At 42.9% G+C, this 17,056-nt stretch overlaps 2 protein-coding genes across 3 annotated transcripts in view; both read right to left on the bottom strand.

Moving 5' to 3' along the window:
• RHOT2 (ras homolog family member T2) overlaps nucleotides 1-393 on the bottom strand; it is a 78,039-nt gene extending 77,646 nt beyond the window's left edge. Inside the window, exon 1 of the mRNA XM_033963034.1 lies at nucleotides 18-393. The gene's annotated coding sequence lies outside the window, so the exon portion shown is untranslated. The remainder of the gene's footprint in view (nucleotides 1-17) is intronic.
• Nucleotides 394-7,502: 7,109 nt separating this feature from the next.
• The window catches only part of WDR90 (WD repeat domain 90), a 247,472-nt gene continuing 237,918 nt past the window's right edge, over nucleotides 7,503-17,056 (bottom strand). For both annotated transcript variants that reach the window (XM_033914400.1, XM_033914401.1), the window contains 5 exons: nucleotides 16,917-17,047; nucleotides 16,478-16,621; nucleotides 16,204-16,323; nucleotides 9,418-9,499; nucleotides 7,503-8,313 (listed from right to left, as the gene is read on the bottom strand). In XM_033914400.1, the coding sequence (XP_033770291.1) occupies nucleotides 8,156-8,313; nucleotides 9,418-9,499; nucleotides 16,204-16,323; nucleotides 16,478-16,621; nucleotides 16,917-17,047 (635 nt within the window). In that variant the 3' untranslated portion in view covers nucleotides 7,503-8,155. The remainder of the gene's footprint in view (nucleotides 8,314-9,417; nucleotides 9,500-16,203; nucleotides 16,324-16,477; nucleotides 16,622-16,916; nucleotides 17,048-17,056) is intronic.

Genomic DNA, 17,056 nt, shown 5'->3' with positions numbered 1-17,056 from the left:
AATCCTACTGGCTATACCGGTGAAGCGGTGCCAGCGGAAGGTAGCGCTGTCCAGGTGCTCTCCTCTCGATATCTTCTTCTCCACGTTATCTTCCTCTTACTTTCCTCTCTTTCATCCTATAATTTCCCCTTCCATTCTTCTAGCTCTTCGCATTCTCCATTACCAAAGAGGCCAAGAGTGGCCTGTCCTAGATTGTCGAATGTACCACCGCCTCAATGAGTTAAATAGAAGCCCAAGTCATGGCCTCTCTGTATGGCAAATGGTATACTGAGAACGGGGGGAGGAGGGGCGGTATGGCATAGCCCCCTGCTTCCAGTTTCAGACTGCGGGACAGGAAGAGGAGGCGGATGTCCCAAAAACAAACGCTCAGTACATAAGAACTGCCGCTGCTGGGTCAGACCAGTGGTCCATCGTGCCCAGCAGTCCGCTCACACGGCGGCCCTCCGGTCAAAGCCCTAACTGAGACTAGCCCTACCTCTACCTGTGTGCGTTCCGGTTGAGCAGGAACTTGTCTAACTTTGTCTTGAATCCATGGAGGATGTTGTCTCCTATGACAGACTCTGGAAGAGCGTTCCAGTTTTCTACCACTCTCTGGGTGAAGAAGAACTTCATTGCGTTCGTACAGAATCTATCCCCTTTCAATTTTAGAGAATTCCCTCTTGTTCTCCCTACCTTGGAGAGGGTGAATAATCTGTCTTCATTTACTAAGTCTATTCCCTTCAGTACCTTGAATGTTTCGATCATGTCCTCTTTCAATCTCCTCTGTTTGAGGGAGAAGAGGCTGAGTTTCTCTAATCTTTCCCTGTATGGCAACTCCTCCAGCCCCTTAACCATTTTAGTCGCTCTTCTCTGGACCCTTTCGAGTAGTACCGTCTTTCTTCATGTACGGCAACCAGTGCTGGACACAGTACTCCAGGTGAGGGCACACCATGGCCCGGTACAGCGGCATGACAACCCTCTCCGACCTGTTCGTGATCCCCTTCTTTATCATTCCTAGCATTTATTATATGCAAATTTAGATGGTCATTCTTAGTTTTGTCATTCTTCACTTTGTTATTATTAAATTTGCTTATGTATTTATAACATGTAATAAAAGTTTGAACTAAAACAAGCAGACAACAAAAGCAAGCACAGGACCTTTGAGATGTTGGGAAAGGGGGTGTAAATGTAACCTTTCAAACATTGATGGCATTCAAAAATGTGTGAGACAAACACAGAGGATCTCCATATGGAAAGAGGATGGAATTATGGCTGATGACTGTGTTAATTTTTGTTTTGAAGTCATACAAGGCCAGGAGTGGCGCTTCTGACAAAAATGGCAAAAAGACAGGTCAGGATGAACTGGTGTGGGCTTCGATAGCAGCACCAATAGTTGGGAAGTAAGGCCAGTTCTGGCAGACTTCTATGGTCTATATTGCCAAAATGGCAAAACAGATCAGGATGGGCTGGAGTGGGCTTATATTGTTAATTCCAGTAGTGTGGGAGTAAAACCATGGCCAGGCAGACTTCTACAGTCTGTTCTAAAAATAGCAGACAGGTCAGGATTAAGTATGTTAGGCATTTCTAGGGGGGAGGAGGGGAAATGGCTTGAAGTTTAAACTAGAGCATAAAATATTGATCAGCAATATGATTGGATTGTTGGGGGGGGTAGGGGGGTTTCATAAAGAATGTGACTATACTGAGGCTATAATAAAATATTTTTCAGACTGTTGGCATGGTGGTATGATATTGTGGAATCATCTATGAAAACTACTTACATGTGGTAACAATTTGCCTAACTTGGTTGCGATGCCAGTGCTCAATTACGAAAGAGTATAATCTGCATTGAGTAGCAGATAAAGCCCTAGTCGCCCCATTGAGCAGAACGGATGGACCATGTAGGTCTTTATCTGGAGAGTGAACACCAACAAAAAAATCCAACAGGACTGCAGTGATGTGTCGAGCAACAAACAAAAAAGAAAACTGCAGCAAGAATGTACAAGATGCCAAGTCTTTAATCAAAAATAAAACTCAAAACACAATACTTGAAACAATGAACAGTTTGTATCCAAATTATGGTCCAATTGTGTAGGAAATCGGGACCCAACACGGTCCGTGCTTCAAAAACACACTCCTTCCTCAGCTTAACCATTGGGAAGACTAAGGGCTCCTTTTACTAAGGTGCGCTAGCATTTTTAGCACACGTTAACCCCGCGCTACACAAAAAATACTAACGCAAGTTCTATGGAGGCATTAGCGTGTAGCGCGTGCTAAAAACGCTAACGCACCTTAGTAAAAGGAGCCCTAAGGTGGCATCTTCTGGGAGGCAGCAAAGTGCTGTTGATTGTTACCCACCTAGATTTTCTAGATAGGTGGGATAAAAATATAATAAATGAAATGGGACAAAAAATGAGAAACAAATCAATTTGTCCCAACATGGCTTTTGAAAATTGCTGTGTATATACAGTACACATACAGTATACATGAAACAAAGCTTATTCCAGTGCAATAGGTGAGACATTCTAGAGACAATAGGGATTTGAAAATGTGTTTTATCAACCATTTTTAAGTATTATTTTTTTTAACAACTGAACTATATATGTTTGTTTAACATTTTATGCTTGTTACTATGGAAACAGTATAAGTAATATACAGTATATAAATTTTTTAATAAATAAATATTTCCCCATACTCACATGCTCTGAAGGAATCCAATCTGGATTTTTCACTCTGATCGGTTTAGCGCCCTCTATAATCTTTCCTTCTGCAAGCATGTCTGCAGCTGTGTATTTTCTATTCTCCCCATTTTATTGTTTTAAATTTGATGTAATGTCGTTCCTTTTTGGGGTAATTTTGCATTTGAAGCAATTTTGGAGCTCTCTCTGTTTGAGAATTCACAGACTTCGGTCTGTAGCTGACAGGCCAATCCCTTTTTGGGTACTTGTTAGCCAGTCTTCATAATTTTCCTTGGAACTCAGGGCTGTCCCTGAAGTAGTCTCACCTTCTGTTAAGCAGGGGTCAAGCGCAGACTGTTAGACACACTTAGGGGGCTCAGCGGTGTTCCACAGCGTGCTGGCTGAGTTTTTGCGACTCCGCTCATCCTGGTGCACATCTGGTGGTCCGCTGGGGTGAACGCATTGTCAGACAGTGGAGTCTGACTGATAGCCTGAAGATCAGCTTTATGAGAGCATTCCCAGCATTGTGGCAATGAATTCTTCTACAGCCACTGCGAAAGAGCTACGAGCAGGTGGAGTCCACTGTATCAGGTCACAGTGAGTACAAGGAGCTGACAGCTTGTGAGAGATGTCGGAAAAAGTTTTAAAAAAGGGGGGAGGGGTTCTGAGTTTCTGCATGTTCCCCTGTGTTTTCCCTCTTGAAAAAAATTCTAAAATCGCCATTTTTGGACTTTGAGAAGTGTGAAAAATATTGTGTTTTTGGTGCGAATTTGGTGCCGCTGGCCATCTTGGATTTTTAGCGATCTTTTTTTCTTCTTCCTGCTTCTTCAAAACTTTGATTTTTGCCTGGACAACTGCTGGGGTCTTCTCTTGTGAATTCATGCCAGGATTGTGCAAATTTAGTGCTTTTAGAGCGTCCTTGCACTATGTGCCACTTGGCACAGCTGGGGAGGTTGGGGGCTCTAGCGACCAGTTTAGCTTTCCCCCCCCCCACAGAAGCAGGTGATCAGACGCTCAGCCAACCCAGCGGAGTGTACTCCATTACTTTCAGGATTCGGCACAGCTGGTTCTTTGGTCAGCCTGGCTGCGGACCCTCCGCAGCTTAAGACATGCAAATTTAAGTCATCTAAGGGTGACTCTATGCCCCAGGAGCTGGATACTTTTTATAAAATAGAGTTAAAAAGAGAAAAAGTGTGTTCTTCTCCCGAGCAGTCTCCTTTCCCCCCAGGATGTTTTTGGGTGGTGTGGTGCCTTTGGGCGTGTCCTCGTCTCCACCTGATCTGGCTGTTCACTCATGATTTGGGGGATCTGGATGCTGATCTTGACCTCTCTGATCCATTGTTTGACAGTGCATGCTAGAGACTGCTGCAATGGAGCCTCTCCTCAACTGCTGATAGCTGGGATGGATTATTTAGTAGATGACTTTTATGGCCTTTTAAAAGTGCTGGCAAAAGTGTCAACATACTCATTTTGGCCTGCCAAATGCTCTGGGCTGGTGATTCCACTTCCAAGGTGACTTCAGAAAGGCTATCTTTTAAGGGGCAGTTATTGTTTGGCAAAGGCCTGGATGTCCTCATTGATTCGGTAATGGACCGTCACCCAAAGTCCCTGCCTGATAGTAGACCTAGACCTTCCAGGGGTTCTGGGCATTCTAATTTTCGGGGCTTCAGACAGTATGCACATTCCACGTCACAGAGATTTTCCCAGAGCTTCTGAGGTCAGTATGTGGGCTACAGGTGTTTCCAACCTTCTGCTGCCCGTCCTGCCAGAAAAATACAATGATGCCAGGGAACCGAATGTCCCTCTGCAGATAGGAGGCTGGTTCTTGGAGTTTCTGCCTGCTTGAATGCGCATTACAGCAGACCAATGGGTCTTAGACATTATTCGATCAGAATACAAGCTGGAATTTTCCCAGCCTCTGTCAGATGGGTTTGTGGATTCTCTGTCCGTCCAACCGAACAAGGTGCTCAGAGTCCAGGCTACTGTTCAGCGCTTTCTGGATATTCAAACTAGAGAGCCGGTGGCAAGCAACCTCTCGGACCCAGGCAGATACTCTGTATACTTTATCGTGCCAAAGAAAGGCTCAGAAGATTGGAGGCCTATTTTGGATCTTCAGCCCATGAATGCGGCTCTCAGGATTCCCCGCTTCTGAATGGTGACTGTGTGATTGGTCATTTCAGCAGAGGTTCTGGGGGAATTTCTGGCCTCCCTGGATCTTAGAGGTGTACTTACACATTTCCATATTTCTGGCACACCGCAAGGACAGAACATGAATATCCCCAAGAGAAGAGGTATACAAAAGAATCCTTGAAATGCCTCAAAACTATAAAAGCTATTCTTTTAGTGGAAGGAAAATTCTAGAAACAAGGGTTATGGTATGAGGCTCAAAGTCATTAGATTCAGGAGTAATATAAGGAAATATTTTTCAAAGAAAGGGTGGTAGATAAATAGCACAGTCTCCTAGTAAAGAAGGAAGTAGATACAATATTAAGAATCCAAAATGGCCTAACAAACACACAGAAATAGTACCAAGAATGCTACTCAATCAGAAGCAGACTTTATTTTAAAAAAAGTTAAAAAATATATACAAGTTTATAAAAATAAAATACATAAAATACTTCAGCATCAATTACATCATATTTTACAAAGGTAATAAAAAAAATTGACAAAACTTTTCAAATATTCACAAATGCAGCTTTAGATATCTATTCCTGGAAAGCAGTTAAACCTTATTAGTCATTCAATCCTTACAAATAACAGAGATGAGGTGTGACTCTAGAGATTATGATTTCACGTTAGTGCCAAGTCCAGTATCTGCACAATGTACTTAAAACTGATAAATGCAGAACTTACAGAGTTTGCCACTAGTAGGCCTGGACAGAGGATTTCAGTGTGATGGAAGATAGAAAGGCTAAGAGAGAGCAGAGCACTAGCATACAATACTGGGCACTCTAAAAGATAACTTTAAAAATAACATTTTGCATGGATTTTCAAGATCTTTTGAACCAACTCTAGTGAAAACAACTTCAATTTGATGAGGCTGAGGTACATTTCAACAAGATAGGTAGTTGCTGTCCTCTGTTCCACCTTTACCCCAAGCTTGGACTTGATCTGTGCATTTTTGCATTAGTTCATCTACATCTGAATGAAAGGATTAAACTACAGTTTTCTTTTAATTTCTAGGACTGTTTCTTTCTGCTCCTACTGTAGACAGTATCCAGGAAGTTACTGCAGCAATATGTGGATCATTGACCAGCTCTACAGGGCCTTGATGTGTATGCCAATAATGGAATAAGGATGTACAAGCCACACAGAAAATGTAATATTTTCTCTTTTCAGGAGACAGATGGCTATAGTGCAATGTAAGAAGCATTTATAGCTGGTTAAAATTTTCACTTAATTATTTCAAAATACCTCACTATACTTAGATGGGGAATAAACATAATATTATTGTGAGAACTCCACATTGGATTTTGGCCAGTCAAAGCCAATTGTGCTCTCTGAATAAAATATGGCTGCCTGCACTTCCATATTTACTTGTTTAATCAGATACCAGAATTGGAGGGTCATCATAACAAGGAGAATTCTCTTCCAAAATGCGTTCCTGTCCAATTTTAGTATGAAGTGGAAAGAAACTCACTTTTGGGTTCATTCATTTTAACAAAACTGGTCTGTGAAATCTTCATTTAAGAGTTTGGGAGGAACAAATGAGGGGATTAACACAACAATAATCCACCCTCTTCCCTTTTACAAAGCCACGCAGCTGAGTGTTGCATGGCAAATGCTCTGACACCCAGTCAGTTCCTATGGGCGTTGGAGTATTTACCACACTGGCCTGCACTGTCAGTTTTAGTAAAAGGACCAGTAAGTCAGTAGAAAATGCTAAATCTTTAAAAGTGCGCCATTCTATTTGTTATCCTCCTTTTGAAGTAAAATAAGTGTTCAAAATGTTTCGATGCCCTTAGTTCTTCATATCATTAAATATTAAAACAAATTGGATTGTTGTTACATTGTAAAGCTAAGTCTGTACTCTCCTACCTTGACACATCTAACAAAAATTAACTGCAAAACTGACAACTCTGAGCAGGACATTTTTAAAAATAGTGGAGAAAGGAAACTAAACCAAAAAAGACAAAAGTGTTCGCAGAACTTCTTTAAAAGGAATGAAAAAAAAAGCAATTACTGTATATACTCGAATATAAACTGGGATTTTTGGGCCCAAAAATAGGGGTCCCGGTTTATATTCAGGTCAATGCCCCCTCCCAGAATTTTTTAAGGCCGCCGCTACCAGGCTCTGCCCCTCCTCCTCCCTGCCCTATCATATCTCTGCCGATCCCTGGTGGAGGTGCAGCGGGTCCTCTGCCGATTGCTGGTGGAGATGCAGCGGGCAGGGGCAAGCTTTCCAAACTCCTGCCCCGCTGCTAACTGGCTGTGTGATCCAATTTCTTCATCTGAGCTGCATGGGCAGCAGTGCGATTTGGTGCTGCTTTTCGGTGCTGAGCAGCTTCCTTACTGGCTCCCAAAGGAAGCCGCTCAGCGTGAGAAGCAGCGCCAAATTACGCTGCTGCTCGTGCAGCTCAGATGAATTGGATCGCGCAGCTGGTTAGCAGCAGGGCAGGAGTTTGGAAAGCTTGCTGCTGCCCGCTGCACCTCCACCAGGGATTGGAACAGGTATGAAGATAGAGCAGGGAGGGGGGACAGAGGGCAGAGCCTGGGAGGGACAGAGGGCAGAGTCTGACAGGGGAAGGAAGGAAGGGTGCTGGGTGCAGAGCCTGTCAGGGGAAGGAAGGAAGGGTGCTGGTGCAGAGCTTGAGAGGGAAGGAAGGAAGGGTGCTGGGTGCAGAGCCTAACAGGGGAGGGGAGGATGGAAGGGTGCAGAGCCTGACACGGGAAGGGAGAAAGGAAGGGTGCTGGGTGCAGTGCCTGACATGGGAGGGATGGAGGGAAGGGGGCTGGGTGCACAGCTTGGCAAGGAGGGGACTGGGGGCAGAGCCTGACAGGGCAGGACACTTGAATATTAAGCTACCCGACATATTCAAGTCAACCATTTTTCCTCCTTTTTTGGGGGAAAAGGGGAGTCTCGACTTTATTCAAGTATATACGGTAGAATATCTCCAGAAATCTTGTTTCATACCTTCTTCTCATTGTTTAACCATAAGTTTTAAATTTGTACATAAACCTGATCAGTTACTTCTTGCTCTTATCCTGAATTACTGAACTATGATGTAGGGAAAAGGATTAGGGAAATGGGAAGGGCACATCCCAGTGTTATGTGCATTTGGGTGTGAAGGGTTAAGTCTCTTTTTTTTTCCATGAGTTTTGGTGGGTTTACCCTTGGTTTGAAGTTGTCACTGGTGGGGTGGAGGGTGGTTTGTGGCCGAGTAGCAGAGGTTTGACAGTGTCATGGAACTATTATTTGCTAGTCTCACCTCCCCCAAACCTCATCTATATTATCCAATTCTCCTGGTGGTTCTGTTGGACTTTGCTGAGTGACTTTTTGCTCATTGGCTCTGGATTCCCCACACGAGCACCTCATTGTAGGCAGCAGTGAAGAGAAGCCTACCAGATGGAGTGAATCGGCAGAGGTGAATAGAGTCATTGTGTCCAAGGTACTCTTGTTTTGTGCTGTTTGTGCAGTCAATCAGTTGCAATATCCGTTCTATGCCCACAACACAAAAAAGAAAAATAAGACAGAGAAAAAGTGTCATTACTTTATATGATCCCAGAAATGGTGGAGCAAGAAATAGGAATTGGGTGAGAGCAGAAGGACAGATCCTGGAGTGGGAGGTTTTGTTATCCTAGCAGAGCTTCAGCTGTAAATGATTAAGTAAAGGTCTTAGATCTGTGTCCTCACAATATGGTGTTCTGTGATTTAGTTGTAGGGTTAGTACCCACACAAACTGTCCTTGCTATACCCAGGAATACAAAAAATGGATCTTTTGTAACTGTATCCAACCAACAATATAATTATTTGTAGAATTCGGGGGGGGGGGGGGAGTCCGATAATAAAAAATATCACTTTGAATATTTATTGCAAACTAATGCACCAAACTCACATGAACCATAATCACAAAACAAATAACACCCTACTCAACTGTTCAAACAGCAGCCCCAATTTTTGAAAACTCTCCCAAGTTTCCCAAGATTGCTATAACCAGGACCATCACTGGGCTAATTGGTACTGCCCTTGGAGATGTGAGGGGTAGAATAACCACTGATTGGCTGAATGGGAGCTGAGGAGTATTCTTTTTGATGACATGGTACTTTTCCAAAGGCATGATCATAAAGGAGCCTGTGCTGCTGCTGCAGTGACAACAATAGCATGGTGCCTTCTGATCCAGTATATCAAGCAATTGCCAGTTTTGCCTGTCTCTTCTTTATATTCATGATAGTGTGCTTTTTCCCAAGGATAAGGCACAAGGTGGATTACATAAAATATACATATTACTCTATGTAGAACATTTATGCATACATAATCAGGTTTAAACGTATTAAGTACAGAAATGAAGCCACATGCCCAGAAGATTTAAAAAAAAAAATAAAATATATATATATATATATCTACTGTAACTAGGGGAGAATTCTTGAGACAGGCTCAGTTCAGGGACTTCACCATCAAGTGGGGCTGCATTACCCTGCTTATCTATCGGAGAATGGTGGTTGATAAAGGATAAGGAGAACATTGGGAATTTGGCTTCTGCCAATAGTCTTGCTGGCTTTTTCTGTAGAAGGCTGTGGCTGCAGTAGTTTTGTTGTTACTCACCACTGGAGCCGATGGCTGCGAGAGATGTGGAAGACAGGCTCAGGGATGTGGCAAAGTACAATAGGGGAATCTTCTGAACCACCTGAGTTCAAATAAAGGGAAGCAGAACAGATTAATTGAGATCTAAACAGAAGAGTAGGTGATGTGCCCAGTTCTTGTACCTAACAGATTTCATCTAGTATCACTGACTAAAGATACACAGAATGTATACATGCATTCACAACAACTATGCATGAAATATTTATTATATACATAAACAGGACATGCAGAGCATCCTGTATGAACAGAACTATTACTGCTCCCGTACATTCACTAAAGTTTATCTAACAGTTTCCTACAGATCAACATACAAACAAAACATACATACTAATGCCACATTCTCTCCAACACCACCCACCTCTGCCTGGTATCATTTCTGTAAACATAGCAATGTCAGATATACCTTATCCATTCTCTAGAACAGGGGTCTCCATCCCCGGTCCGCGGCTGTCTGACAGCCAGGCTACGAGAGAACTGCCAGCAACAGGCATCTCTTTCCCTCATCTTGCGTCCGTCTGACAGCCAGGCTGCAAGAGAAAGAACTGCCGGCAACGGGCATCTCTTCCCCTCGTCTTGCTATCTCCCTCCCTTCCCCTCAACTTCGTGGGTGCTCCAGAGTTTTCTGTTTCTGGACGCAGCAACATTCTCACAAATCCCACGCGACTGCCCCAAAGTTTCTCCTCTGACGCACTTCCTGTTTCTGCCTGGGTGGCTTGCATCAGAGGAGAAGCTTTGGGGCAGTCGTGCGGGATTTGTGAGAATGTTGCCTTGTCCAGATACTCAGAAACAGAAACTCTGGAGCAACCGCAAAGTTGAGGGGAAGGGAGAAAGGTGGCCTGATGGGGGGAAGAGTTTCAGTGGTGGTTCAGTGACGCTGAATGGAAATGGAGGCAGAGGGGCAAGGGTAACAGACGCTGAAAGGGAGAGGAGAGCAGATTCTAAATAAAAGTGGAGAGGGACGAGCAGACGCTGGATGGAAGTGGGGAGGGGAGAAGATGTTGGTTGGAAGGGGAGAGAGGGGGGAACAGACGCTGAAAGTAGAGAGAGGAGCAGACACTAGAAGGCAGTGGGGAGGAGAGAAAGGGGAGTAGACGCTGGTTGGAAGGGGAGAGAGGGGGAACAGACGCTGAAAATGGAGAGAGAGAGCAGATGCTAGAAGGAAGTGGGGAGGAGATAAAGGGGAGCAAATGTTGGTTGGAAGGGGAGAGAGAGGGGGGAACAGATGCTGAAAGTAGAGAGAGAAGGAGCAGACACTAGAAGGCAGTGGGGAGGAGAGAAAGGGGAGTAGACACTGGTTGGAAGGGGAGAGAGGGGGGAACACGCTGAAAATGGAGAGAGAGAGCAGACTCTAGAAGGCAGTGGGGAGGAGATAAAGGGGAGCAGATGTTGGTTGAAGGGGAGAGAGAGAGGGGAACAGACTGGAAGGAAGTGGAGAGGACAGAGCGAGCACATACTGGATGGAAGGAGGGGATAAAGAAAGAGCACATGCTGGATTGGGGAAAGAGGATAAATTTAGTGAGATACTGGAAGAGGTGAGAGAAAGAGGTGGCAAGCTGTAGGTAGACTCAATGAAAGGGAAATTGAGGACTGGAAAGTAAATAGACAAGAGGAAGAAAACTAATTGAGAAGGAAGAACAGAAAAGGGAAAGAAGTTACCGGAGCACTGGGGGAGGAGACAGATACCATATCTGAAGGGAGGAAAGTAGGAGAGATGATAAAAACCACTTGGAAGTGAGAGATGGAAGGGAAGAAGACAGATGTAAAACCATGTCCCAACTCCACTAAATAGTTTGGTGTTGTCTGCGAATTTTTTTTATTTCGCACTTTGTCCCTGTTTCTAGATCATTTATAAATACATTGAACAGCAGCAGTCCGAGTACCGACCCCTGCGGAACACCACTCTTGACCCTCCTCCAGTCCGAATAGTGGCCCTTCATTCCTACCCTTTGCTTTCTACCCGCCAACCAATTTTTGATCCATCTATGTATCCATCCAACCAATTTTTGATCCATCTATCCATCCATCTTCTATTCCATGGTTCTTCAGTTTCCGTAGTAGGCGTTCATGGGGTACCTTGTCAAAGGCTTTTTGGAAATCTAAGTATACGATGTCTATGTGGTCCCCTTTGTCCATTCGTTTGTTAATTCCTTCGAAGAAGTGCAATAAGTTTGTTAGGCATGATCTTCCCTTGCAGAAGCCATGTTGGCTTGTTTTCATCAGTTTATTCCTTTCTAGATGCTCGTCGATGCTGTCTTTTATCAGCGCTTCCGCCATCTTCCCCGGAACCGAAGTCAAACTTACCGGTCTGTAGTTCCCCAGGTCACCTCTCGATCCTTTTTTAAAGATGGGTATAACATTAACTATCTTCCAATCCTCTGGGATCACGCCTGTTTTCAGGGATAGATTACAAACCTGCTGTAGTAGTTCTGCTATTTCCTCCTTTAGTTCTAGGGTGGATTCCGTCTGGGCCCGGAGATTTGTCAGTTTTTAATCTATCTATCTGCTTCTGTACATCTTCAAGACTTACCTCCATGGATGTTAATTTTTCTGCTTGATCTCCTTTGAAGATTTTTTCAGGTTCTGGCACGTTGGATGTGTCCTCTTTTGTAAATACTGACGAAAAGAACATGTTTAGTCTATCCGCCACTTCTTTTTCCTCCTTCACCACTCTTTTCTTATCTCCGTCATCCAGCGGTCCCACTTCCTCCCTAGCCGGCTGCTTCCCTTTAACATATCTGAAGAATGGTTTGAAATTCCGTACTTCCCTGGCTAGCCTCTCTTCATATTCTCTTTTTGCTCTTCTAACCACGAGGTGACATTCTTTTTGATGCTTCCTGTGCTCTTTCCAGTTTTCGTCAGTTTTGTCCAACATATCCTTAAATTTCTTATAAACATTTGCAATTAGTCCAAGCCCAGGAGCATTCTCTTTCCTTATGGATCCAATAGTGAACAGTACCTCTTCCTTACTTATGCCTTTCTCAAGAAAACCTCTTTGCTCGTTCGTTCCCTGTAAATATTGATCTATGAGGGATCTTCAAAAAGTTTACTCACTTTTATTTTTTAAACACTATTTATTAAAAAATATCTCAAAAGCAAATTACATCACTTTTCCACATAATCACCCTGTTTTGCAATACATTTTTCGCAGTATCCTACTAACACGCCCTCCATTTTTGCCAACATTTGCACCTTCACCTTCTCCAATTGTGTACTTCTGATATTTTTCCCTTGCTCTTCCACTCATTGATTGATCTTGATCTGATAGCCTAACTCTGTAGTCTCTGCCCACAGCTCCACTATCATGTCCCCAATTTCTCCTTTACCCCCATCAGGTCTCATTTTAACTAATTAAACCAGCTGTGAAATTCTTCTTAATGTAATCAGAAGACTGCAGATTGAGTACATGCTGCTTCTGTTATTGTATCACACACAGCATCACTTTCATGTGGTTTTTCATCTATTATCTTGACGTCTTACCAGGTCTGTTCCCTGCTGCCCATGTAAGCAAACTCCCTTAAATCTGCAGGACGAGAGTGGGGGTCAGTGGTTAAAGTTACAGTTTCAGCACCCTGAGGTTGTGGGTTCAAACCCTGTGCTGCTTCTTGTGACCCTGGGCAACTCACTTAATCCCCTAATGTCCCAAATACATTAATTACATTACATTACATTAGTGATTTCTATTCCGCCAATACCTTGCAGTTCAAGGCGGATTACAAAAGAAGTTATCTGGCCATTTCCAGAGGAATTGAATAGTAGAGTGAATTGCTACAAAGAATTGGGATTAGGGATTAGTCTTGCGGTGTTAGTTTGTCTTCAAGGATGTCTTGAATAGGATGGTTTTTATTTCTTTTCTAAACAATTTGTAGTCTGTAGTTGTTATCAGTAAATTGGAGAGTTGGTAGTCTAGTTAGAAACATAGAAAGATGACGGCAGATAAGGGCTATAGCCCATCAAGTCTGCCCACTCTATTGACCCACCCCTTTAAGTCTACTAACCCCCTTAATTATACTGCCACTCTACTGACCCACCCTAGTGACTCTATTCCTTGACTTGACACTCGTAGGGATCCCACATAGGTATCCCATTTATTCTTAAAGTCTGGGATGCTGCTGGCCTCGATCACCTATACTGGAAGCTTGTTCCAATGCTCAATCACTCTTTCCGTGAAGAAGTACTTCCTGGCGTCTCCACGAAACTTCCCTCCCCTGAGTTTGAGCGGATGCCCTCTTGTGGTCGAGGGTCCTTTGAGAAAAAAGATGATATCTTCCACCTCGACACGTCCCGTGATGTACTTAAATGTCTCAATCATGTCTCCCCTCTCCCTATGTTCTTCGAGAGTGTAGAGCTGCAATTTGTTCAGTCTCTCTTCGTACGAGAGACCCTTGAGGCCCAAGACCATCCTGGTGGCCATCCACTGAACTGATTCAATTCTGAGCACATATTTACGGTAATGAGGCCTCCAGAATTGCACACAGTATTCCAGATGAGGTCTCACCATGGCTCTGTACAATGGCATTATGACTTCAGGCTTCCTGCTGACGAAGCTTCTCTTGATACAACCTATCATCTGCCGTGCCTTAGATGAAGCCTTTTCCACTTGAGTGGCAGTTTTCATGTCTGCACTGATGATTACCCCTAAATCTCGTTCTGCTGTAGTCCTAGTTAAAGTTTTGCTGCTTGAGTGGCTAGAAGGCCGTCGTACAGTTTTTTCGTTTGATGTCTCTGATTGGGGTGTGAGTGAACGGTTTGTGCGTTCTCCTGTGTTTGGTTGAGGTAGTTTGGATTAGGCGGTTGTTTAGGTAGGCTGGGCTGTCTCTGTTTATGGTTTTAAATAGTACGCAGTAGAATTTGAATTTTACTCTTGCTTGTATTGGGAGCCAGTGTGAATCTAGGTAAGCAGCCGTGATGTGGTTGTGTTTCCTCAGTGCATAGATAAGTCTTAGCGCCGTGTTTTGATTGTGATAGATTGTGAGCCCACCAGGACAGAGAGGAAAAATGCTTCAAGTATCTGTATATAAACTGCTTTGAGTGTGGTTATAAAACAACAAAAAAAGCAGTATACATGTCCCAATCTCTTTTTCTGTTTTAAGTTCTTTATTCATTTTTTCATCTTACAAGTGTGTCAAAAAAATAACAATTGAACTTATACAATATCACTTGAATATCTATCATTATCAATTTCATTAGTAAAAATAAAACCCTTCTTCCTAACCCTGTTATTATTACACATGTGATTACATATATATACTATTTCCTATCAATACAACCCATCAATATATAATTAAAGTCCCACCACCCCTCCCTCCCTGTACAATTATACCAATTAGGGAAAAATGATATTTTACTCCTTATAATATTCTATTAATGGTCTCCAAACCTCCTGAAATTTATTAAAATTTCCTTTCCGCAAGGCTAACATTCTTTCCATCTTATATATATGACAAGTGATCATTTCCAGTGCACACAGCAACTCTCCAAAACTTTTCAGAGCACTTGGGTGTTTGTGCCTTTACTGATGGATAGGATCAGTTGGATGGAGTTCCCTACTTCAGTGTCTATCTTGTTGGATGATGTCACTTCCTCCTCTACTACAGTTCCAGAACAGGTACCCATTCTCCCTCCCCCAATACACAGCACTGCTAATGTACTTACATCTTGTCTTAATTATTCCAGTCCCCATATACAGCCAATGCATCTAAAGGCTAACCTAGAGCACCCTTCTCTAGTCCCTCCTATCTGTGCCCTTCTCTTCAACTACCAGCTCCGGACTCGTCCCTTCTCCCTTGATGCACCAAATGCTTGGAACAAGCTGCCTGAGTCCCTATGGTGGGCTCCGTCTCAGGCAGTGTTCAAGGCCTAGTTGAAGGCCAACCTCTTTGAGAGTGCTTTTTACTCCTAACTCCTCTCACCTTGGGTTCTGCATCCCCAACCCTATATGTCATATCTGTCTGTCCAAGTTAGATTGTAAGCTCTTCCGAGCAGGGAATGTCTATAAATGTCAAAATGTACAGTACTGTGTATGCCTTTCAGTGCTATATAAGTGATAAGTAGTAGTACTGGCCATTTTGGAACTATACCAGTGCACTTCAGCCCATTGTTTAGTGAATACTGAGTGAAACATAAGAAGTAAGAACATAAGAATTGCAATACTGGGACAGACTGAAGGTCCATCAAACCTAGTATCCTGTTTCCAACAGTAGCCAACCCAGGTCCCAAGTACTTAGCTAGATCCCAAGCAATAAAACAGATTTTAACAAAATATTGTAATGATTGAATATTATGTTTCCCCTTAAATATGCATGTCCAAGGTGGGGGGAGGTTTTTTTTTGGTTTGATTATTAAAGTAATGGTATATGGGAATGGGATTTATGGTAGGTTTTCTTGTATTTAAAGAATGTTATTGATTAGGGGGGATATATTCTGATATGGATTCTTTAACAGAATATTAAATATTGTATCTGAATTTAAAATGTTATATATGCTGTTACACTTATTGTAAGTTTTCGAAAATGAATAAAGAATTGGAAAAAAAAACCAAAAACAGATTTTATGCTGCTTATCCTAGGAATAAGCAGTGGATTTCCCCAAGCCATCTCAATAATGGCCTATGGACTTCTCTTTTAGGAAATTATCCAAGCCTTTTTTAAACCCTGCTAAGCTAACTGATTTTACCACATCTTCCAGTAACGAATTCTAGAGTTTAATTACACATTGTGTAAAGAAATATTTTCTCCGGTTTGTTTCTACCTTTTTCTGGTAAAGGCTGTAAAAAGCAATCTCCTTTTCTGTTCCAAAGCCCACACAGAGCAGAGTGCCTCTCTCCCATGGGCAGAATGTAGCCAGGCTTGGGGGCTGGGCAGAGTGTTCCTAAGCAGAAGGGAAAGAATGATTAAATCTGTTTGGTTCTGCAATGTTTTCCCTCTTCCAAACAATCAATGAATCATTGCAAATCAATAAGACCTTGGTTATGACCTCGAGTCCATGCAGCAATAATAAAAACAAAGAAAAGGGGAAATCTCACCTCTGGGCTTGCAGGTGCTGGAAAGCTTAACCAATCAACAAGATCACATTTATCCTTCAGCCAATCAGAAGTCCAGACACTGACCCGCTGATCTGAACTAGCAGCCAACCAGAGCTCTCCTCCTTCAAAGCCAAAGTCATTGACCTTGAGAATATACAATGATTAGTTAACAGTGAAGTGTCTTTTTCCCTTGGTTTCCCATAACCCCACATTCATATTACCCTGTTTCTTTCCCCATCATTCCAACTTTTCATCCTTGGCCTGGCTCCTTGTGCCAGTTTATGTCCATAACTCAACTGAGTGTAAAGTATTCTGTTGGCATTCACAGCTTTTGAGGAATAATTCACTTGCTAATCTGTCATGCACTGACCATCATTTCTCTTCTTTTCACACAAATCACCCTCACTTCAATAATTTCCTGTTATTGTCCAAATCCTACCTTTTTCTTTGTTGTCTGGATGACAGTGATGGAAGAGCCACGATGGTCACTTAGGATCCGAATGGTCATTCCAGACCGAGGGCTATTAACTGCCATCAATCCATCCTTACCCCCTGAGAGGATGATTTCACCTGTGCTCA

The sequence above is a fragment of the Geotrypetes seraphini genome, chromosome 11, assembly GCF_902459505.1.
Source record: "Geotrypetes seraphini chromosome 11, aGeoSer1.1, whole genome shotgun sequence".
Lineage (NCBI taxonomy): Eukaryota > Metazoa > Chordata > Amphibia > Gymnophiona > Dermophiidae > Geotrypetes > Geotrypetes seraphini.
This window is presented reverse-complemented; position numbering and strand designations above follow the sequence as displayed.